General features: G+C 34.9%; 4 protein-coding genes across 8 annotated transcripts; 2 read left to right on the top strand and 2 right to left on the bottom strand.

Moving 5' to 3' along the window:
• Positions 1 to 1,567: 1,567 nt before the first annotated feature.
• LOC18040457 lies at positions 1,568 to 7,544 on the bottom strand. Its single transcript, XM_006434212.2, has 7 exons — positions 5,850 to 7,544; positions 4,479 to 4,534; positions 3,498 to 3,767; positions 3,170 to 3,406; positions 2,570 to 2,689; positions 2,261 to 2,389; positions 1,568 to 1,934 (listed from the first exon to the last, which is right to left on the bottom strand). The coding sequence occupies exons 1-7, from the start codon at positions 7,480 to 7,482 to the stop codon at positions 1,914 to 1,916; spliced, it is 2,466 nt and encodes an 821-aa protein (XP_006434275.1). The 5' UTR covers positions 7,483 to 7,544; the 3' UTR covers positions 1,568 to 1,913.
• A 1,641-nt stretch (positions 7,545 to 9,185) lies between these two features.
• LOC18040456 (keratinocyte-associated protein 2) lies at positions 9,186 to 12,416 on the top strand. 2 transcript variants are annotated; one of them, XM_006434211.2, is made up of 5 exons: positions 9,186 to 9,284; positions 10,253 to 10,411; positions 11,298 to 11,349; positions 11,596 to 11,662; positions 12,146 to 12,416. In XM_006434211.2, exons 2-5 carry the CDS (start codon positions 10,256 to 10,258, stop codon positions 12,234 to 12,236), a joined length of 366 nt encoding a protein of 121 aa, XP_006434274.1. In that variant the 5' UTR covers positions 9,186 to 9,284; positions 10,253 to 10,255; the 3' UTR covers positions 12,237 to 12,416. The 2 variants fall into 2 exon arrangements, with proteins under 2 accessions (XP_006434274.1, XP_006434272.1); XM_006434209.2 differs by lacking the exon at positions 9,186 to 9,284 and adding an exon at positions 9,320 to 9,470.
• Positions 12,417 to 14,150: 1,734 nt separating this feature from the next.
• Positions 14,151 to 15,806, top strand: LOC18042325 (probable acyl-activating enzyme 9). The gene has a single exon (XM_006434208.1). The coding sequence runs from the start codon at positions 14,151 to 14,153 to the stop codon at positions 15,804 to 15,806; it is 1,656 nt and encodes a 551-aa protein (XP_006434271.1).
• Positions 15,807 to 20,282: 4,476 nt separating this feature from the next.
• Positions 20,283 to 23,617, bottom strand: LOC18042324 (pentatricopeptide repeat-containing protein At1g77360, mitochondrial). Of its 4 annotated transcripts, XR_002905582.1 has the most exons (4): positions 23,538 to 23,617; positions 23,336 to 23,388; positions 21,308 to 22,880; positions 20,283 to 20,632 (listed from the first exon to the last, which is right to left on the bottom strand). XR_002905582.1 is itself a non-coding variant. In XM_006434203.2 (2 exons), exon 2 carries the CDS (start codon positions 22,840 to 22,842, stop codon positions 21,400 to 21,402), a length of 1,443 nt encoding a protein of 480 aa, XP_006434266.1. In that variant the 5' UTR covers positions 22,843 to 22,880; positions 23,336 to 23,529; the 3' UTR covers positions 20,640 to 21,399. The 4 variants fall into 4 exon arrangements, 1 of the variants encoding a protein (XP_006434266.1); XR_002905583.1 differs by lacking the exon at positions 23,336 to 23,388; XR_002905581.1 differs by lacking the exon at positions 23,538 to 23,617 and having other exon boundaries at positions 23,336 to 23,529.
• Between the last annotated feature and the right edge of the window lie 180 nt (positions 23,618 to 23,797).

Genomic DNA, 23,797 nt, shown 5'->3' with positions numbered 1-23,797 from the left:
TTGTTATGAAACCCTAGCGTTTTAGTAGTGAGAAAAATAATTTAGAGAAGAAAGATGTAATCTGACTATTAATTAGACTATAATTGTATATTTTTGCAAGTTACACGACAAATGAATTTACATGACTATAGTCATGCAAATGTGAAAAATGTTGCAGTTGTTATGACATCTCCGCATTTCATTAGTAAAAATAATATATTTTTTTTTCACTAGATGTGTCCTCTGACTATTTACTGGACTATAATCATATATTTTAGTAAGTTATACAACTATTGTAGTGTATGTATGAACTTACACAACTATAATTGTAAAAGTGTGTAAAATATTCCGGCTATTATGAGACCTTACGTTCTATTAGTGCTAAAAAAATATTTTTTAGAGAAGAAATATGTCATTTAACTATTTATTGGATTGTAGTTGTGAATTTTTGTAAGTTACAGGACTGTTATCATACATGTATGAATTTACACGATTAAAGTCGTGCAAGTGTGAAAATTATTGCATTGTCTGACATTGAGCCTGGATGAATAAAGGTTGGCCATGAGAAATTAGGATAGTATCACAAGGCAAAGAAAAGTTACGTTGTAAGAGTGATAAATGCAGTTCTCGAGAACATAATCGACTAACTTATAACACGCCAATTTCACTGTCTAACAATGAGCCTATAGTAGGATTGAATGAAATAGAAGCACATGTAATATACTCAACATTACATACTAATCCATTTTATTGTCTTAATTTCTTTCATATATGTATTAGTTAGCTAAAAAATTTATATCTTCTTATTTCACAGGTGGAAAAACATGTTTATTTGGTTTATGTTGTTTCTAAAGGGAGGCGGCTAGGGGTTTATAATAGATGGGCTTAGTGATTGGAGTAAATTAATAGTTTTGATGATTGAAAAGCAACTTATGTTATTTTAAATTTTATTTATGATTTAGACTTATTTATGATTTGGACATGTAATCGACCTATGTTGTTTGATGTAAAAAAAATTTTATTGTTTGATAAATTAATGTTTGATACGTTACAACTTATGTTGATTATGTTATCATTCTAATGAGTATTTTAGGTAATTTTTGTTTTATGTTCATGTACTCCACTATAGTCTTGTATTTATGAAGTTATCTGATTGTTGTCATGCATATATAATTTTACTCTACAACCATTTATTATGACAGGAACAATTGATATTTAAGTGATGCTTAATGATTTACAAGAGTCAAGTGATCAATAAAACACAAGAAGATACTCAAAGATATAGTGAAAGGTGTGTGCATTTATGAAGATAATCGACTATAGTTATATAATTATAAAGTTACCTGGCTGTAGTCGTGTGCACGACTTGGTCGTGAATGATTTTAAAGCATTAGGTATTAAATTAGGGTAATTCGGTAATTGTACACGAAAAAATGTATAGGTGCAAAAATTTGAAACATGAGGGATGTATTTAAATAAATACGATATTTTTAGGGTAAAACGGGGACAAATTCCTTCTTAACAAAAATGTAGTTTTCTTTAATAGCCTTATGAAAAATGATATTGTTCAGACCAAGAGGTTGATTGTATTTTTTCAAAGAATAATTCACAGCCCCTCATTTTATATTAACAGCATAATTATATAGAGTGTTACTTACACAAAAAAATGTATATATACATCGGCATTGTTGGGACAATGTTCCATACAGCAGAAATTAGCATTTTGAAACATTTCTGGTTCCTCTCTTGTTCTTTCTGATACATATGACCACGTGCTTTGTTCTTCAAAGATTTATGTGCAGCAACAAGGAGAAAATCTCTGGGATTTGACGGTTGCACAACGCTATCTATACAACATTCAACTGTGATTTCAATCAATAAAGCTTAAGCAGTTGGACCATACAGCAAGTAACTCTGTAACTGGTGAGATTTGATCACTTCCCATAATAATATACCTGGCATAACCAAACAAAGATTAACTGATTCAACAATTCAGCAACATTAAAAACTGAAAACAGCGTATGCATTTTGGACTGCTCTAATGCTTTTCAATATGGAAAGAACTTCAGTTCAGTATTCTAATGAGCAAGATAATCAATTGAACAGTGCGGTCATTTTTTGTTAAACCGGTGAATTTGATTGAAAGAAATAGGAAGATTTTAATGATCTGTAATACATAATTCATAAATTCACAGTTCTGCTGTCATTAGGATAAGGTCTCAGATAACACATACAACTGTAACAAAGACAAAAACATATAGTGGGAAAAATGATGGCTTACCTTAACAGTCCTGTCAGCACATCCGACAAAAAGCTTTCCTTGCCAATATAATAAAGCTGTAATGACAGAACCACAAGGGATTGCACCAGTAGGTATTACATCTTCTTCAAACTCATCTCCTGCTAGTTCCTACAAATCGTCAACTATTATTGATGAGTATTCAGAGGAGGTTACTAAGTTTGGCCAAAAAAGAATATTATTAAAGGTTAAATCAAGTTTGAAGAAAATTCAAGATGCAAATATGTGTTAATAAGATTGGCTTGATAAGAATGACTTCATGAATATAACTAGATAAAAACAAGTCTATACCTGCACACTGACGGTTTTGTCCCAACCTCCTGTAAACAGCCATTTGCCCTCCAAGAAAACAGCAAAGACAGAACCCTTGTGTGTTTGCATGGACTTCATAAACTTATCATTCCTCCAGACCTGAAGGAAGTGATAATAAAAGAAATTAGTTTCTTTGACCAAATTAATAAGTATTTAAATCACAGCATTCGAAAAATGTGACATACTACAGTGGATGTGTATTACATTGCATTGAATTCAGACTTTCCTCGAACCAATACAGAGGAATCTTTGATGTCAACAATAAAATCATTTTTTCATGACCATTTTTGTGATTACTCTATATGGACGATCCTGAAAAATTCATAAACTGAAAAAATAAAACTAAATCTTCCTCCTCGCTGATATGGTTTCCCACCACCCCATAAGGATGGTTATATTCTCAATGCTTTATAATCAAGCTGATATCCCTATATAAGTCTACAGCCAATGCGCGGCACTATCCCAGTACCACCTTGAGAGTTTAAAGATATTTTATTCAACATGTTGTCAATTGCCCATATGTCCATAAAACATGAAAAGATCTACTCCAGCTCAAGCAAGTTTCAAAGAATGTAAAACCTTTATAGATCCACTTTCATGAGATACAACTAGAGTATGCTGGACTGCAGTAAGGGACAAGACAGAGGACACAGCTCCTGAGCTATCTTCCTCCAATACCGTCAAAAGACTATGGTCACTTAGACTCCACAATCGTATGGTTCCATCCCGACTCCCACTATAAAGCACCCCATTACATACTGCTAGGGTCGAAACTGCTGATTTATGACCACTCATTGTGCATGATAGCGTACCATCCTGGAAAAGAGAATAAATTCCAGGTTACGTATAATATTTGAAAAGATGAAGATGTACTTGGAGCAGATCATTTGATAAACAAATTTATTACCAGCAGTGACCATGCCTTAATTGTCCTATCTCCACTGCCTGTATAGAGATATCTTCCTGAAGTGGTCAAAGCATGGATACCACTATATCGCCAATCCTTCTCTTCATTCCATTTCTTCAATGGTTCATGTCCAAGTGGGAAACTAAAGCTCCATACAAATATACCACCTCCACTATCCCCACTTATGCATAATGGTTGGTCTTCATCCACATAAACCACAGCCATGACTTTATGATCATGACCTTTAAATGTATGTACATGAGAAAAGTCCTGCATACAAACACACAGAAGATACTCACTGCAAATGTTTAATAAGAAATAAGGCTACAATACAATACGAAAAAAGGAAAAGAGAAAAAGAAACGAAAAAGAGGATATTTTCTTTCCTGTCATATTAGTATCAACGATATTGCAGATGTGTAGTAGTTGCAGAAAAATTAGTGGGCCTAAATGTCACAACAACTGGCAATATATAATGGTGTTATCACATGAGCAACTGTTCTTTAAGTCTCAATGCACTCAGTTAACATCAGAACCCTTTCCAAATACACTTTGAGTATATCAATATAACTCTCTGAAAGTTCCAGTTAAACTATGAGAAATAACAAAAAAGCAACAGTTTGATCTTTTTTGGCGAATAAATAAATACTTCCAAGTTTTATCATTCATTAGGACTCTAGGACTCTGACAAAGAGTCCACAGCCAAAGTGTTCCATTTATTGAAGAAAAATTATACCATTTTCCATAGCTAACAGGTCTTACATGAATGTGCTAAACTGCACAAATATGTAACTTTAATAGAATTTATCCAATTAAAAATGTAGATAGGAACTACACAAGTTCAAAAACTTCTTTTTCTTCGAAAAATAATCTCAAAAAATTATGATTACTCACACAAAAAGGTTACAGGCACCAAATATAGTTCCATATCAGTTACAGCAATAGGGACCCTTAAATTATAGTTTCCTTCAGAGTGTGTACCTTCAATGACCATACATGGATTGATTTATCAAATGAGGAGCTAAACAAGAAGCCTCCTGCAAGAGAGAAGAAAATATACATTCAGAATAAAGTTGCCAAAGAAACTAAGCTTCATAATCTCCTTATTGACCCTTATTCTAGGAATATACGGGTGCATTTGGTATTGTTTTTCAAATGGTGATTTTATATTTGTTTTGTAATAAAGAAATGATTAGTTTTTGGTGAATATAATGCAGTAAAATCAGAAACAGCAATTTATCATTCTCTACTTTTATTAACAGAGAGTAGAAAATGGATACCATCCACTTCTATCAAATGAAAAATGGAGAGCAAAAAGTGTCCTACCAAACATGTTTTCCATTTCATTGTTTTGGCAGAACAGAAAATGATTGGCCACAAAGAATACCAAACAGCCCCTAAGATTACATAAAGAATGATAGAAAGGTGATAACAAAGGAAAACCGAGGGATTTAAGCACAAGCAAATGGTTTGGCAACCTGAACTTCAAGAATTTTTGCTGAGCAACTTGGTGTGAGCAACAGCGAACCAGGAGAGAACAAAGATTTTACACAAGTGACTATACTACTATTAAAAACTAAGCACATGGATTGAAGGGATGATACTCAGCCAAGGTGAGCATGATCACAGCACACGCATATATATGTACAGAGCTTCTTACGAGTGGACAGTAAAATGTGGATTTTGTGCGGGCAGAGCTAAAAGACAAAAATAAATAAATAAATAAACACGGAGTCCCAAACACTAGAAGAAAAAGAAAGGCATTGGAGTCCATGTTTTCCTGTCTTTTACCTCTACCTATACGAAATCCGTATTTTAACATCCGCACCTAAGAAGTCCTCTGTGTGTATGTGTGTGTGTGTATTTTACTGCTGCGTGTTATTAACATATGCAGTACTATTGCTGTTTTGACGATTAATAATAAGCAATCTTATAACTGACCTTAGTAACTATCTCAAAGTTTCTGAATACAAATATAATCAAAGGGAGAGTAACCTTAGATTTACAAGCGTAGGTTTGCCAAGTTCCAGAAAACAGGAATCCATGGTATGGACTATGAAGAAGGATTCTGTCATCTGGCTGGGAAGATTCCCCTGAAATTAATGTCATACTGAAAATGACGTTCTACACCACAATTTTGGTTTCAGCATGAAAAGGAACTAGGCATCCCCCAATCCTTGACAATACAAAAGACAATCATCCCCAAAGATATCACTTGATCCTAAAGTTTTGTCACTCTGAGGGCATTTAAAATAAGTTGCAGAGACCAAAATGAGCATTGAATAGCATGGGAAGAACATGAATTATAATAGCACTGTCTTTGCAAATAAGGTCATTGTTTGAAATCCATACCTCCAACGGCTAATCCAGTAACACAATCACGGTGACCCTGCAAGTCCTTAAACTTGACATTTCCCTTTGAGAGACCGTTAACTAAATCTTTGACACCCCCTGCTGCCCTAGCTTGATCAATATCAGCTCCATCACTGTTTTCTGCTCCTAACAACTCATCTTTGTCCTCAGTTTCTAATCTTTCCTTGGGCAAACAACTCAATTCTCCAAGAACCAAACAATGATTTTCATTCTCCAAATTAACCGGCCCATCAAATCGGATCATTTTATCAAATTCAGGTTTAATAATCAGCTCCCTAATGCACTTCCACACATTGGTCAAAAGTGGACGACAGCCTGGATCAAAGTTTAAACATTGACAGAACATCAGCTGCAAAGACACAAACTCCGAACCAAATTTATTTTCCAACAAATAAGTTACTTTCTCCATCCAAGCCATGTACATCCCCAAACAAGCTATATTATCATCACTTGCTTTTGTGCTAACACAGCGTATATAGTCAATCAGCTCTTTAGTAAACTGTTCACCAATAAGAAGTGAAAGCAAGATACAAGCTACTGGCCAAACATCTGAGCCATACCCAACTGAAAATTCAGACTCCTCACATTCCACCCAAATTCCCTCTTTCTTGAACAACTCATACAACACCTCTGGACTGAAAAACACATTGCTTTCCAAAAAATCACTCAAGAAAAGTCCCACTTCTTTATCACAAATCCTGCTTCCAACACAACCAACTTTGGCAACACTTTTAGTTACCCTCCTTCCCATCACTAAAATGTCATTCAAATCAACATACAAATTCCCAAAATTATCAAAACTAAAGCAAGAAAAACCTAAGCAACCAGCGGTGAACCCTTGCTTATTCAAACTGATCAATGCTTCACATATTTCCATCCCCATCATCGCAAAACTAGACAATCCATCATTACACAAACCATCTCCATTTCTTAAAAAATCCAGCCTTTCTATCTCATTCAGTCTCTCACACACTAAACACAAAAACCCATCTTCCATATCACCCCACAAGCCCAAAACTCTACAACATTTAATCTGTCTCGAAGCAGTTCTCAAAATCAAATCCAACTGATCTCTCACTTCCACTATCATTCCACTCAAACAATTCATAACTCTCATTAAATAACTATACTTAAACACAGAATCATCATCATCACACAAAGAACCTAGCTTAACAACACTCACCCTTTGACTTTGATTTTCCCTTAAACAACCAAAACGAAAACCACAATCTTCTTCAGCCTTCGCTTCAAACAAAACGGAGTCCTTTGGGAGAACGTACTGCTTCCAAAACGTGTAAAACTCATTCGACCAAGTACGAGGAATGAAATCAAATTCTAGGACATTTTCGAAATTCTTCGGATTTTTAAGGGGTTTTGGAGAAGCGGGGTCGATGAGACGGAGAAGGTCGATGTTTTTGGGGAGAAAGGTGGGGCCCTGCGGTGGATACTTGACGAGTACAGTACACGCGGGGCAGCGAATTGTGAGCGGGAACTTTTGAGGTAGGTTCAAAAGGCAGGACTCGCAGGCCGTGTGGCCGCAGGTGAGCACCCGCGGAATAGTGCACTCCCCGTCGTAGGATTGTAGACAAACCGGACACTCGGGCGGTTCCATGGCACGCGGGCGCGAGACACGACCGTCTTAGTCGCACAAGTCAATACAAGCTGAACCGGAACGCCAGAGTTCAATTCAAAAGGATAATAAAGTCTGGATCCTTATTTGTTTATATTTTTCAGAAAATAATATAGTTTGTTAAGTTCTATCAAGTAAGTCCACGACTCTAAATTAAATGAGTAAATGACTGAAATACAGTGCAAAGATGCTCGACACAATATAATTTACCGAAAATACCAATGTAAGGGCATAATTCATTAATTCTACAAAGATACAAGAATAATTCTTTGAAAAAGTAGTTGTGACAGTAAATTGTATAGTTTGCTTATGCAACAAAAGATAGACTCCTATACTATTCTTGCTTAAGCTTGACTATAAAGACGTTGCCGTTGAAGCTTGTGACATAGGACCTTTGCTTATTTGCTTGAGTTATTGACTTCTTTATCTAATAGCTTCCTCTAACTTGATCTTAGGCTTCTTCTTCTTTTGGCTTCTTTATTGGTTTCTCTCTTGTCTTGCTTCTAGTTGCTGAGATGCTCCGTTCTATAGTGCTGCTGTTAGTGTGTGTGGAAGCTGATAAGAAGAATGTGGCAGTTTAGACTTCAAACTTCAGATCCTTAGATGAGACTCTTGGCTGATCGGCCTTGATCACGTGAGACGTCTTGGCTAATTAGTCTTAATCATGTGAGAAATTGCTACATGAGGATTGGGGTAAGTTTAGTTTTGTTTGAGTTGTTAAATTGAGCTATCTGAGAGGCTAAGGCTCTGTTTAATATTGAGGTATTGTAAATTATAGTTGCTGTGAAAAAAATTGTAAGTATAAAATAAAAATTAATAGCATGTAGTAAAAATATTTTTTAAACAATAATTTTGACAAAATTAATAAAAATATAATAAATTTTTTTATATATTGTATCAACTTAACTACTAAATTATAACAGTTAATATTTGTTAAACATTTTAATACTATAACTTTCAACCTCAATTCTAGAATCCAAGTTCGGTTTAGTTGATGGGCTATTGTTGAATAGGCTTGCACCACTTGGCTAACTTCCTCAATTCACCTACTTTTCTATTTGTCAATTTGTCTATACCTCGTGATGCTCGATTTGATTTATAATAATTATTGAGTGGTCAATCAATGACATAGCTTCCGTTTGAGGCAGCTGCTCCCTATGTTTTATTAAAGGAGATATTCTCTTAAAATATAGGGTGAGGTGCAGCTGCACTATGGCAGCGCAGTTGCCCCAAACGCAACCATAAGCTTAATAATAAACACTTGTAAAAATACTAAATTAACTATTATTCTGAATAATTTGTATCTATATGACTTTCTTTTTTAAATTAACGAATATGAACTAGAAATAAGTAGAGAACAATGTATAATTAATCCAACTGCATTAGAAGCTAACTTAGTTTATAAAAATTCTCTTGCAATCTACCTTTTAAAATAAAGCATTTCGTTGATGGCTTCGAGTAGCTCTTAGTGACCTTTTGATGACAATGAAAAGGAGAAAACTATGTTCTTATGTGATAAAAAGTACTAACGTAGGGCGCTAGATACTATTTACTGTTGTCATAGAAACGAGGGTTTAGTGGTCATTGCATAAAACGACAGCGTTTAATAATTTCGTTGAGACGAATATTGCCCCTATAGTTGAGACATATTACCGAGTCTACCCGCCACTAGAGTCATTGTTGATTTATTTTCGCTTGAGATTCTTTCACATACGTGACGCATCAGCGAAGGAGAGACGTATCAACTAACGAGATCGGATCGGAGGGGCTAGGGTTTTTCAAAGGTATGCTTCTGTACCGTCATTTCTGTTTGGTTCTGAGAAAATGTAGTCAAGAAGCCAAAATTGAAAATTTCAGCCTTTTTTATTACTTGAACTCGCTGTCAACTCAAGCACTGCTAAATATTGCATTCCAAAATTTTAATTTTTCGTTAGAATTCCAACTGAACTAGGTTCGACATTTTCGATCAGGTGATTATTTGCATGTGATCCAATTAAGACCATTTCGCACTGAATTTCTCTGTGAATAGATTAGTTAGTATCTTCTTATAAAATTTTTGTGAAAATTCGATGTTTCTTTTTCATGGTTATTGTGCATTTTGTTATGAGAATTGAGATCATTATGTTGTTCTCAATTAATATCTAAATTACCGAAAATAAGTGATATTATGCATTAAGTGGTAAAAATAAACAGCACCTTAATGTTTGTGATTTTTTCATTTGGAGCAGCTAATGCAAAGGTTGAAAGATTTCTAGTTTATATTGAGGGGCTCATTATTGTACTGATGTATTTATTTATTTTTTTTCTTTTTTGTGCGTGCGAGTTAGGTTCGGCTGAAAAATCATTGAAAACATATTTCTGTACAAATGATTCATGAATTAACAATGCTTCATTTACGTGCGTTTTTTTAATCATAAAAATCATTTTTTTGCATGCAAAACTCTGCTTCATTATTGTTATTATGTGTGCTGAAAGCATCTAAACCACTGGAGAATATTCACATGCCACAATTTTAAATTATTGGATTTTTGTTGCTTCTTATTATTTGAACTAGAGTTGATGACAGGCAAGGCATCAAGTCTTATTGACCATGGCTTTGTACTTGAAGGATTAATGGCTCAATTTTAAATTATCTTACATTAAAAATTTGCCAACTAAAACATGATGTAAACACACTTGGTCTTTTTTTGTTTTTTGTTGAAGTAGGAAACTATTTATCTGATGTTTTGGATATTGTTTCTGCAATTTGAAGGCCATGGCTGGGTCTGGGAGTTCGATGCTCTATTCATTTCTTATGTTTATTGTCATCCTCTCTCTTCAACAAATGTATAGAGGGAAGCTGGCATCAACGGAGTTGTTTACGATTCTTGGAGGCTTCATCAGCTCACTCATATTCCTTGTGTCACTGACGGTAATAAGATTTCTTCAATCAGTAGGTTTTGGTTATTCTTCTTACCCTCAAAGAAGGGAAAAAGATATGTAGGCTTAAATGACCTAATTGCTGCAATTCCAGTTCATTGAGTGATAGATATATGTTACCCTTGGTTGCTTATGACTGAATCAAGTATTATATTGATTTATTTGTCTCAACAGCATGTGATGGGAGCATTATGTTTATGATAACTTATCAAAGATACACTTTCTATGGCAAGAGGCATTTTGGGGTTTGAAACTTGAATTTTCTTTTATGATGAATAAGAACTTTATTCAAAGGGAAAAGGTAGTAATTGAAGTACACAGGACTTATACGAAGTGAGTCTTTGAATGTAGATGTCTATTTGGACTTTTAATAAAGAATACAATCAGCATGTTAGACAACTCAAAATTCCCTGAATGGTAATTTCTTGGAAAGAATCCGCATGTTCAAAAGTAAGATTTTGTTTTGGATGATCTTTTCGGTTGATGATTTCCTTCTCTCTCCTACATTTTTACCCTTTCTTCTACTAATATTGTGTACAAAGGAAATAACTTTATTTCACTGAAACCCACATATTTGTTCAATTGCTAAATTGGTGCAGTATGTATAATTCTCTTTGTTTGAATATGTCAATTTCCAGCCTCCTAGCATTTGACTTGGATTTAGTTATTAATATGTGTTGCCATGAATTGATGGTGATTTCTGCTGTGAATTGATCAAATTTATATTCTTCGCTTTTTATGGTCAATTATCTTCATTCTAGAACATGATTGATGGAAATTCTTGTATTCTACAACTTCAAGTTGTTATTCTTATCATGTGGCTCATATTACTCAATCATAACTTGTAATATGTATTAGCTTGGTTACTGTTTTTGCAGTTCATTGGAAATTTTCAGGAAACAAGTGGTATGAAGACTGGATGGGGTGCTGGTGAGCACACTTAGTTTATGTATTCTGTTCACAGTTTGTTTCCCTGGAGTAATGAGATAATATTGGTAACAACCCAGAAAATGAACAAAGAGGAAATCTTTCAAGTATTACTGCATTTAGAATCTAGATTTATCTTCCAGTGCAGGTGTAGACTAGCTCATATCAGAGTGCTCAGGCTCCTTAGTTGCAATCTTTGTTGTTTCAGAAATAACTTAAACAATTGTTTTCGTGATTTTCATTTTGCAGTTATAGTGGCGGAACTGATTGCTCTGATTGCTGCTAGCACTGTTCATCGAGTCTGCATTACAACATGGTACTCATTAGATATATTAATTATGTATTTTAAATTGAGATTTATCAATGCGTGCTTCGGAGAATAGTTTTCCAATTGTTTAACAGTACATATTTGTAAGTTTGAATTTGTAACATAAAATTCCAAGAACATATATTGGTTATCTGTGATTGGCAAGCAGCCAGATCTTGAAATTTAGTGATCGGTGTTTAACTTTATCCTTGTGGTGAACTTGTAATGAAAGAATAGCTCATCAAATTTTGATGTTAGAAATAAGCAGTCTCTTTACAAGTAGGAAAATTGTCATTCTAATTGTTTTGAGTAATAGTGTTGGTGTAAGTGATTCACCTTCTGGGTACACAAGAATATAAATATAGGAACTTGAAAAGAGAACTTGGTGGTAGATTCTTGATAATTTTTGAGTTCAGGATTCAGTACTTCATAGTTAAACTCTTATAATAAACTGAATCTAACAATACAAATGTTTTAAAAATTTCAATGCAGTTTCTTGTTCTCAGCTGGACTGCTGTACGAGGTCAACAAGCTTTCAGGGATGATGATTGCCAGAAGTGAATCCAAAACAAAAAGGCATTGATGATGCCGGATAAATTACAAGAGGTTTTATCATCTTATCTTTGTATCCATAATCATTTTTTAGTGTAGCGGATAACTATCAAAAACGAAAAATTACTGATACTTTATAGTTTGTCTGACAGTGATTGTCTGTTTGATACATTTTTGTGTCCAACATATTTACAATGCCTTTTATGGTCAAGATAGTCCTTTTTGTTCTTGAAATTGGAGGCGAGCTTTGGTATGAGGTCAGATGGACACCCACACCCTCACACAAGCGGATGTGGGGGAAGAAATAATTTAACGAGTCTAGTTTTGAGGTTATTTACAATGCATCTCCTCTCATTCCTTTCAGCTTTCAAGATTATCCATTGTTTTTTTTTCTACTTATCACATTAGGAAAAAAAAAAAAGCGTTAAATGATAGCAAGAGAGAGGAAAAATGACTGATCGAGGCCGGATTGGGATTTTTCTACAATGCATCGTCGATGGCTTTGACAATTATTTTATCTTCTATTTCCTGTCGCATACAAGAAATGTAATAAATGAAGGTCCTGATAGGATCACTAATGAAGCATACACCGTTTAGTCCGCTATTTCGCTCCGAGTAAAATAGAAGTAAAATTAACGTCTGTTGGTAATGATGATAACGTGATGGCCTTCTCACCTGAATTGTCTACGTCTTTATTTAATGGTTAACGAATCTGAATTGATATTTGTATTAGATGGTTATAATCATTTGTCTTTATTAAGAATAATAAAAACCAGCCTATTCATAAGTGATATAAACTAGGATTGAAGCAGAAATATCAATGAATTTTTGGAGAGTCTAAAGAAATATCGAATAAAGGAAAGATCTGTCATTCAAATTTCATATCTATGAAATTTACGATTTGAAAATAGTATGAGCCACTGAATGGTATAAAAGCTTACGAGGACAAAATATTTGACTTGGAATAGTACATGACTGCGCCACACTTCCGTCCGCTAGTCACATTCAGGGCATTACCATATGGACAATCGATGTTTAGTGATGAAAAATATAATGAGGACAAAATTGACAAAAAATAAACCGTGTAAATTAATTGTCAACAAAAAAATATTATATGGTCCATATTCATATTTTAACCTACAACAACTACTTTTAACCCAAAAAAAGCGCTACAAAATTTTGACTTGTAACTGTACTTTTAATGTGTCAAAAAACTAGAGCACGGTTGCTTAAGTTTTAGCTCAGTGTTCATTTTATTAATATAATAATTCACAAGTGATTCTGTGATAGGGTGCCTTAATTTTAACAAAATACTAGTTGTTAGAGATTATTATTATTATTATTATTTATCAGCATTAACTAGTCGTCATAGCGTTCTGCAAGTCATCAATTTTTTATGAAAATGAGGACGCCATACTATATAGCCGGGCACATTACTTAGCTTCGTATAAACAAATACAAAACACGTGTAATTGCATTACTTAGCTTCCAATCCTTGTTACCGCAAACATGTACCGCTCACCAATCATTTTGTCCAACAAGTACAAAACACGTGTTTGTATCATTGTTTTTATCGAGAAATTTTAGTATACATGTAATATAATTAATTAATACATATATAACATATATATATATATATAATATGTGTAATTAAATTGAATTTAGTAATAACTCTGATGATAATTTTTTAAAATAAATATATACGTGTCTAGGTATTATAATATAATAATATTTATTGTATGACTGATATAATAGCTCTAATATATTATATAATTTCTCGTTATTATCAAACACGTTCACAAACGCCAAGAGGAGTCCACAAGAAATAATACGTACAAAACATCTGTATACAATTACAAAGTAAAATCATATAGGCATAGGAGGGACACAGGGACACACACTATACATTCACAACAAATTAACCCGATTGTGTCATTTTGGCTCAATGGAATTATTGTTGCCAAATCATGCAAATTCAACGCCTCTCACCACATTAGGCTTCTTGGAAAGAGCTGCTACTGCCTACTCTGACTGCCCTTCCATTCTCTACAACAACACTACCTACACCTGGTCTGAGACCCACCGCCGATGCCTGCAGGTGGCTTCATCTCTGTCGTCCGTAGGCATCCAGCGGGGCCACGTCGTCTCCGTCGTGGCCCCCAACGTTCCTTCCATGTACGAGCTTCAGTTTGGAGTTCCCATGTCAGGTGCAATTCTTAACAACATCAACACACGCTTGGACGCTCACAATCTTTCCGTACTCCTGCAACACAGCGAATCAAAGCTCGTTTTCGTCGATCATCTCCATAGCTCTCTTGTCCTTGAAGCTCTTTCTTTGTTTCCACGTGACACCAAAAGGCCACACCTCGTCCTCGTTGATGACGATGCAGCTGCGTCAAGTACTACTACGACATCACCCACGGTTACGGTTGACTTTATCGATACTTACGAGGGTTTTGTCGAAGAAGGAGATCCAAAGTACAAGTGGGTCCAGCCCAGAAGTGAATGGGACCCTATGGTGCTGAACTACACGTCAGGCACAACATCATCTCCAAAAGGAGTTGTCCACAGCCATAGAGGGATCTTCATCCTCACCGCTAACGCTTTGATCGATTGGGCTGTTCCGAAGCAGCCGGTTTATTTGTGGACCCTGCCTATGTTCCATGCAAACGGGTGGGGCTACACTTGGGGCATGGCTGCTGTTGGTGCCACCAACATTTGTCTACGTAGATTTGATGCATCAACGATTAGTGATCTGATCCAAAAACACAACGTGACTCACATGTGCGGAGCCCCTGTTGTGCTCAACATGATATCAAACTCTCCGGATTTCGAACCGCTGAAAACCCCGGTTCAAATCCTAACGGCCGGGGCCCCACCGCCAGCACCGGTTCTCTCCCGAACCGAGTCAATGGGTTTTGTAGTGAGTCACGGGTACGGGTTAACGGAAACGGCCGGACTGGTGGTGTCATGTGCATGGAAACCTGAATGGGATAAGCTACCTCTTGAAGAGAGAGCAAGACTGAAGGCAAGGCAAGGAGTGAAGACCGTAGGGTTAACGGAAGTTGGCGTGGTGAATCCTGAGACGGGAGAGAGCGTAAAACGCGACGGCGTCAGTCTTGGCGAAGTCGTTTTGAGAGGTGGGTGTGTGACGGTTGGCTACTTTAAAGACAAAGAATCCACGAGAAGATGCATAAGCGACAACGGATGGTTTTACACGGGAGATATAGCGGTGATGCATGCGGATGGTTATGTGGAGATAAAAGATCGCTCAAAGGACGTGATAATAAGCGGAGGAGAAAATATATGCAGTGCTGAGGTGGAGTCAGTGTTGTATTCGAACACGGCGGTCAACGAGGCCGCGGTGGTGGCTCGGCCGGACAAGTTCTGGGGGGAGACGCCGTGTGCATTTGTGAGTTTGAAGAGGGATCAAGGGTTGACCGAGAAGCCTACGGAGAAGGAGATAATAGAGTATTGCAGGGCTCGGCTGCCGAGGTACATGGTGCCTCGAAAAGTTGTTTTCTCAGAAGAGCTTCCGAAGACTTCAACGGGGAAAATTCAGAAGTATCTGCTTAGAGAAATCGCCAAGTCTATGAGTTGATCGATGATTCAATTCATTGAAGAAATTAAAGTTTTTTAATTTTTTAATTAAATTAATTAAACTGATCAAATATGTAATTTCGTATAATAAAGTCGTCTTGTTCATGCATGTATGTTTTGTTAAACGAATAAATTGCAAAAAAAGAAAAAACTAAACACATATATTACCAAGTTTTTGATTTCATCTGTTCATGAGTTTGTATCAATTTTCAATGTGCTGGCTGGACCTGGATTGTTGTTGCTCGACAGTCGCACGCAAATAATTATTAATTTTAATATAAAGTAATATTAAACTTTAATACTTACCATTTTAATAGACTGAGATTCGAAAATACAATGCTTTCGTACATCCACCCTCTTTAAATTCTTACACAAGTATATTTCATTAATATAACAGACTGAAATGGATTTCTTGATTATTTGAGAAGTAATAAATCAATAATAAGGATTCCTTTATCCTCTTTAATTTGTAGGTTGTTGCATAAAGTTTCTCGATTCGTATGAATTTTGAACTTGTCTCATTTAAGTAGGACTTGAATAATTGATCTTATGCCTACATGAAAGTTCAATATAAATTTGAAATGTCAATGACTGTTTCAATTAAGTTCAGATGATAGAGATTTTTTCTCTCTTTCCTCCTAGTTTCAATAAAACACACATAAATATACTATTTGTGTATCTATTCTCTATCATCTTATCTTGTACATTTTTCATTTGAGTTGATTACTCACCCGACTACCATATTATATCAAGAGATTTCGTGTGTATTGATAATGGAAGCTAACTATTCGTTTTCTTATAGGTTACGCGGCTGCGTTAACATTATTCTAAGTTTTGAATCTCGTCAGTTTCCATTTATGTCCACGCGTTATGGTTGTGTAAATTGATATTTTAACATTAAGCCGTTACGTGGGAGAAATTCTAGATATCTCTCAAGTGCCATTTCAGTCATATAACAAACAAATGATGTTGTGATATATATATATGTTTATTTTGAAGAATCAACATGAATTAATGGTTATATAAAATTTAAATTTATATGTCATACATGCATTAATCGATTGTATTACCTCTGATATATTTTATAATTTCTCATTATTTAGAAAACCGATTTTAGAATACTAATTTTTTAGAAATAGTTATTATTAATAGTTTTTTTTTTTAAGTTGAGGTTGTAAATTGACAAATTCTCGGGGGATTCTAAGGTTGGAATCATATTGAGAATATAAATAATAAGTTATATGTGTACTATAAATATTTTTAACATGTCATCTATATGATAAAATTATAAGCGATAGGTCATATAGTGTTGTTCCCAAAGTAAAAATTTTACAACATATTATTTACACTCTAAAGGTATACAACAGATCACCAACAAGCACGTAGATCAGTTGGCATAGAAGTGTTCATATTAATTAAGGTCCTTGGTTTGAAATTTAGGAATGTAGTTGCGTTAAATAGAGTTTAGCCGCTCTAGTGGTTCTACCCGGCTATAAACTGGATTAGTCACTCTAGTGGTTCTACCCGGTAATAATCTGGATTAGTCGGGGTCCAATGTGGTCTTCGAATACTAGATAGTTTAATATACCAAAAAAATAAAAGTATACAACATACCATACACTTCCAATATACGATATGTCACCTATGTTTTGAATACACAAGCAATATGTGATAGACATAATATATACATGTAATTAAAACACGTCCTTTATGTGATAAATTTATAACATATAAGACCACATATTTATTTTCTTTTTTTTTTCTTTTTCTTGCTTCCAACTTAATAAGATACTATGATTTTTTTTATATTGCAATTGTAAATCGACAAAAACAAATCAAGTAGACGGAAAAGTCCTATATATAAATAGAATTTTTGCTAATGGGCATATTTTTATTTTAATAAAGTAAGGATGCACTTGTTGACGCTAACTTTTTGATAAAATTGTATGACCTAACAATTTTTTGTTAATAGGTCATACAATGACACTGACATTGTATGACCTATGTAACTTTTTGATAAAGTAGGATATCTATATGTGTACTATAAATATTTTTATCATGTCATCTATATGATAAAATTATAAGCGATAGGTCATACAATGTTGTTCTCAAAGTAAAAATTTCACAACATATTATTTACACGCTAAAGGTATACAACAGATCACCAACAAGTATGTAGATTAGTTGGCATAGAAGTGTTCTATCTTAATTAAGGTCCTTGGTTCGAGACTTAGAAATGCAGCTGCGTTAAGTAGAGCTTTACCACTCTAGTAGTTCTACCCAGTTATAATCTGGATTAGTCAGGGCCTAATGTGGTCTTCGGATATTAGATAGTTTAATATACCAAAAAAATAAAAGTATACAACAGATCATACTCTTCCAATATACGATATGTCACTTATGTTTTGAATACACAAGCAATATGTCATAGACATAATATATACATGTAATTAAGACATGTCCTTTATGTGATAAATTTATAACATACAAGACCATAGATTTATTTTTCTTTTTCTTGCTTCCAACTTAATAAGATACTATTATTATTTTTATATTGCAATTGTAAATCAACAAAAAAAAATTAGGTAGACCAAAAAGTCCTATATATAAATGGATTTTTTTTTAATGGAGATATCTTTATTTTAATAAAGTAAGGATGACACTTGTTGACGCTAACTTTTTGGTCAACTTAGAAAATTAAATAAAATGGATGATATAAAAAACGAGACACTGAGAATTTACATAGTTCAACACTTGGCCTACGTCTATGGGTATAGAAAGAGCAATTTTTTCACTATTGAATCAGAATTATAATGAACCTTTTTTTTTTGTTTAGCTATTTGCTCATGTCCTTCTATGCATCAAATGTTCTTTCTTTATACTACAGTCTAGGTCATGATTTCTTGCTTTGGTCGGCTATTATCACTTAATTTAGAGTTTCATCTGATGTTAAAATTCATCTCCTTCTAAAATTGATCTTTATCTTATATTAATACTTATTTTCAACATTATCTCCTTCTTTAATTGGCTTTAGGCTTTATCTTACATTAATGCTTATCTTTAATATTAATTCTACTATTGGGCTTAAATAACACTTCAAACTATCATATCTTAGATATTGGATTCAGCAACATGTCTTTCTTTTAATTAAACTCATCTCCCACAATTGTCCCCACATGTTGTCATCCTCCTAGGTTGCACTCTCCTGTAATTATATTTATTTGACTTACCAAGTGCTGTCATAATACTCTCTAGCAGTTGTGTTTGTTTAACTTATGCTCTCATGCTCTCGTGTAGTTGAGCTTAATTGACTTTTTCTTACTAAGCTTGCATGCTCTTATTCTCTGATACTCGCGTGCTCAATGGTCACATGCTCCCCTGTGGCTAAGTTCAATTGACGTTTTAAACATCCCTTTGTTTGCCTGCTCTCACACTTGCCTACTCACATGCTCTCACTTGGTTAAGCTCAATTGACATTTTAAGATTCTTACCGAGCTTACATGCTCTTATGCTCCCATGATCCTGTGCTCTCATGTTCTCATGCTCACGTGCTCCCACATTCTCATGCTCACGTGCTCTCATGCTCTCATGGTCTCATACTCACGTCTTCTTATGGTCTCAAGCTCACGTGCTCACGTACTCACATGCTTTTGATCTCTTATGCTCTGAAGTAGCTGAGCTTAATTGATTTATTGAACTTCCTACTTAGCTTACATGCTCTTATGGTCCCACACTCGTGTGGTCTTATGCTCAGGTGCTCTTATGCTCTCATGTAATTGAGCTCAATTGACATTTTAAACTTCCTATTGAGATTGCATACTTTCATGGTCTCACGCTCATGTGCTTTCATGGTCCCATGCTTATATTATTTGACTTTTCTTCTTACAACAACACTAATAGACAAAAAAGTGCAAACAAATAAACACAGTCCTAATGTGTCTCTGTGTGTGTATGTGTGTGTGTGTGTATATATATATATATATATATATATAATTTTGATAATATTTTTACTTTATTAAAATAAGAATACTTTTATTAGATAAGAACTCTTAAAGTGCCCTATTTATGAGACCTCACGAGAACATTATATTAATGTACTTTATCTCTAATCCTCATTTTGTATTTTAAGTGATATTCTTTCCCTTTTTTAAAAAAAAAAAAAAATACTCAACTTTATCTCATTTTAATGTTGGAATTCTTACACTAGAAATTGACTGACATTCCTTTTACAGTTTCAAATGCTTCTTAAATTTGAACTGCCAAGAAACGCATATTGGTGATTGAAATTAGGTTTGTGATTAATGCACCGTAAGTGATGCATACTTGATTAAATCTCAGTACCTTTAATTATGTAAGAATGTTTTGTATGGAAAATGACGGCTCTTGAAAAGGTTTTATCCACAACTTATTTGTTGGGAGTTGGGACACATTATTATTATATACATTAGTATTACAGAATTTGTTTATTTATTTAATTTTTGATTAAAAGAAAAAACGAACAGAATTCCGTCCAAATGGAAATAAAGGAAGAATGATTAGATGACAGCGAGTTAAGGAAGCTGTAGGAGTGGATCCTTTCGACTGGTTATTATCCAAAGTAAAAAGATTTTTGTCAAATTGCCGCTTCCTCCTTTCCCATCAGTGAGTCAGTAGCCGGCAGCCAAGGATTGAGCAATAATGCCTTGCCTGCTCTATAATTGTCCATCATAGTGATTGATGCCAACGGCCACATGGCTCGGACTTTCTCGGACTGGACAAAAAGTTTAGAAAATAGAACAGTTTCTGATCCCATTCTCCTTGATTTACTCTGGATTGCAGTTGCTAGTCCTGCAAAAACATGCCAACAGTTGAAGAAAACAACTAATAAGCAACCAAAGAATTTCACCTTCAAGAAAAAAAAAAAAAAAAGTTACTTGCGCTTTGTGAGTTACATCAATAAGATAAGGCCTCAAAGGTACTTAGTACCCCAACAGCCTGAATACAAACCTATCATCCTATAACAGAGACACATCAATCTAAACAATTAATTCCCAGTACATATCAAAGCTCAAGAGAACATGAATCAAATCTAACTACTTAGCTCTTGAGACAATATTAAAATTTCTGCAAGTAGAAAGCACAATCCCTTGCGGACAAACAATCAAAATACCTAAACAATTTGAGAATCACACAACACTCTTTATTAATTCTCATTTTGCTTCTTCTCAAAATTGCACGAAATACAAAAATATGCCAATTATCAATAAATTTTTTTGGTCCCTTTCTTCAGGTATGCTCATTGACTAAAAATTGTCTACTTTTCATCACCGAATAATATAACACTGCAGTCGTCAGTATCTCCACACAAGATACAGACTAAAACTGGTAATTTCAAAAAGGGAGTGAGAATTCACAAGAAGTTTAAGGGGGTAAATAGCAAGCAATCTTTTCCAAATAACAAACTAAAATATAGCCACCAAAGCAAAAAGAAAGAAAAGTAACCCGCAAATATTGATCTTTTACCCTTTGATGCTATAAACAAAAACCAGAGTCTTTTGACTCTGGATCTCTGAATCAACATCAGCAGAAGCTTTTGGTTCAACAGACAGGGTTCCTCAATCACATAAAGGCTCATTCACTAGGAGGTTCATCTTTTCCTGAAGAAATTTAAGTACATCTTCTCTACCTTCTTTTATAAGTAATTTTCTTAACTTCCCAAAAGTCTCACCAGAAGGCCGAATTCCCTTCTCTATCATATCTTCCAACAAGACACAAGAGTCAGACACAATGCCCTTGTCACATAATCCATTTATTAGGACTGAAAAGGTGTGCATACTTGGGATAAACCGCTTCAACTTCATGTATTTCCAGACTTTAAAAGCCTTCTCGAGTTCTCCCCCCTGACAAAACATTTTTATCATCATTGTGTATGTGTCTGCATCAGCCTCACACAACTTTATCATCCTGCGGAATACCCTATAAGCCTCATCTGTCTCTCCACGGCCAATTAAGCCATTTAGAATGATATTACAAGTCCTTGAGTTAGGTGCTACACCCTTGCTATTCATATCTTTTAAAACCCTGTACACATTTTTGAACTTATTAGCTTTACAGAAGGCACCAATCAAGGCATTATACATTGCAACATCAGCCTGAATTCCATTCTTCTCCATCTCTAAGAATGTATCAACAGCATCCTCAATCCGGTTCTCTACCCCGTATGTATGAACTAAAACGCTATAGATGAAAGAAGTTGGCTGACAAACCGTAGAATCCATCGACTTGACTATCCCAAGAGCTTCATCAACCCGCCCTGCCTTACAGAGAACGTCAACCATTATACCATAGGTTACTATATCAGGGTTGCAGCCTGTATCAACCATTTCTCTGAAAATTTCTCTTGCCCTGGGCAAATTTGGATCCTTTCCCCACCCCTCAAGTAGTATACTATAAGTTTTTGAGTCAGGAATGAACCGATCCTTCATACAGTCAAATATCTCCTGAGCCTTCCTCACATTCTTGGACTTGCATAAAGCACTCAGTAGCCCATTGAATGCTGCTAAATTTTGGGTGACGCCATATTTCTGCATGACATTAAATGTGTAAACTGCCTCCTCCACCTTTTGAACCCGGGCATACTTTCTCATAATAATGCAAAAGGTCTCGACATTTAGCATCCTCTTTGTCCTCATGGCATTCACAAGGTCCCACATAATCTGGTACTGCCTTATCTTGGCCAGAGATTCAATCATGCTATGGTAAGCCCGGACACTGTGCTCATAATTTTGTTGCTTTTCGGCCCATTTGAAGAAACAGAATGCCAATGTACCAGCATTCTTGAATTTCTCAAGGACATCCTCAACTATTTCTGGAGATACCCTAATCCCACTTTGGTCAAGAGCAGTATCAAGCACCACCTTTGGGGAAGACAACATAATTTTACTTATACTTTTTGCTGCATCTAAAGCCTCTGTTGATGGTTCACTTGAATTGTACCTCCTCAAAAACGAGATACATCCAGAAATCATTTTGTTACGGCTGTGATATACTTTAATCATATTGTTGAATCAAACTGGATGTGGGTGTCGAAATTTATCTGAAACACAAACAAAATAAGACAAATCAACTAACATGATGAAACTAAATCATCAAATCACCCCAAAAAATATGGTGGTTCATATTGCTCAATCCAATGGGCTCCAAGCCATTTCAATATCAAGGAACAGATGTCTCATATATGCAAAGCAACCACTAACATAAACATGTCGTACTGAATTAACAAAATCATGGAAGCATAATTACAAAGTTTCACTGAATCTCTACAACGGTAACACTAAAATGCTTAAGGGGGTAGTTCATTTTGACGAAAATAATAAAAGACCTAAGCACATAAATTTTAATCAAGTTCTAAATGCTGATTTTTATAGAGCAATAAAACTAAAATCAGCACGATACGGAGCAGTTAGCAAGTTATCACTTGTAATTTAAAAATAAACGCTAAATCAGTCACTTAACAACAAAATTTGAAATGAAAATCAGATTGAGAATCACCGTAAGTCGGTCCAAGCTGCAGAAATGGTTAATTTTGGGAAACGACGTCGGTTCTGCAAGAGCAGACTCTCTTTTCAGTCGCCGTTTTTATTCAGGCAAAACCCAAATAAACCCACAACAAAGTTTATAGCAATGGCAAAGTACAATAAGACACCAAGTTAAAACCCGACGCCATAAAGACAAGAAGTAAACTTTTCCTTACCTTCCTGCTTCAGAGAGCAGTAAGAACTTGTATTATTTTTAGCAGTTGAGTTGAGTCGTCCTCTATCACCAAAATGTCAGTGTCTCTTTTTTTTTTTTTTTTTTTAAATGAAGAATTGAGTTTTTAGGTAAATCAGGGATGTTTTTGGAATGGAATGTGGGTGTCAGAAGAACTCTTAAACCTTCAATTGGGTGATTAAGAAAAAGGCTTTTGTTAGTCAAGCCCATTAACTAGTTGAAACCAACTTCGCCCACTGAAAT

The sequence above is a fragment of the Citrus clementina genome, unplaced genomic scaffold (assembly GCF_000493195.1).
Source record: "Citrus clementina cultivar Clemenules unplaced genomic scaffold, Citrus_clementina_v1.0 scaffold_5, whole genome shotgun sequence".
In the NCBI taxonomy this organism is placed as follows: domain Eukaryota; kingdom Viridiplantae; phylum Streptophyta; class Magnoliopsida; order Sapindales; family Rutaceae; genus Citrus; species Citrus x clementina.
The sequence above is the reverse complement of the archived record's forward strand: the minus strand, read 5'-3'. Positions and strand labels throughout refer to the sequence as shown.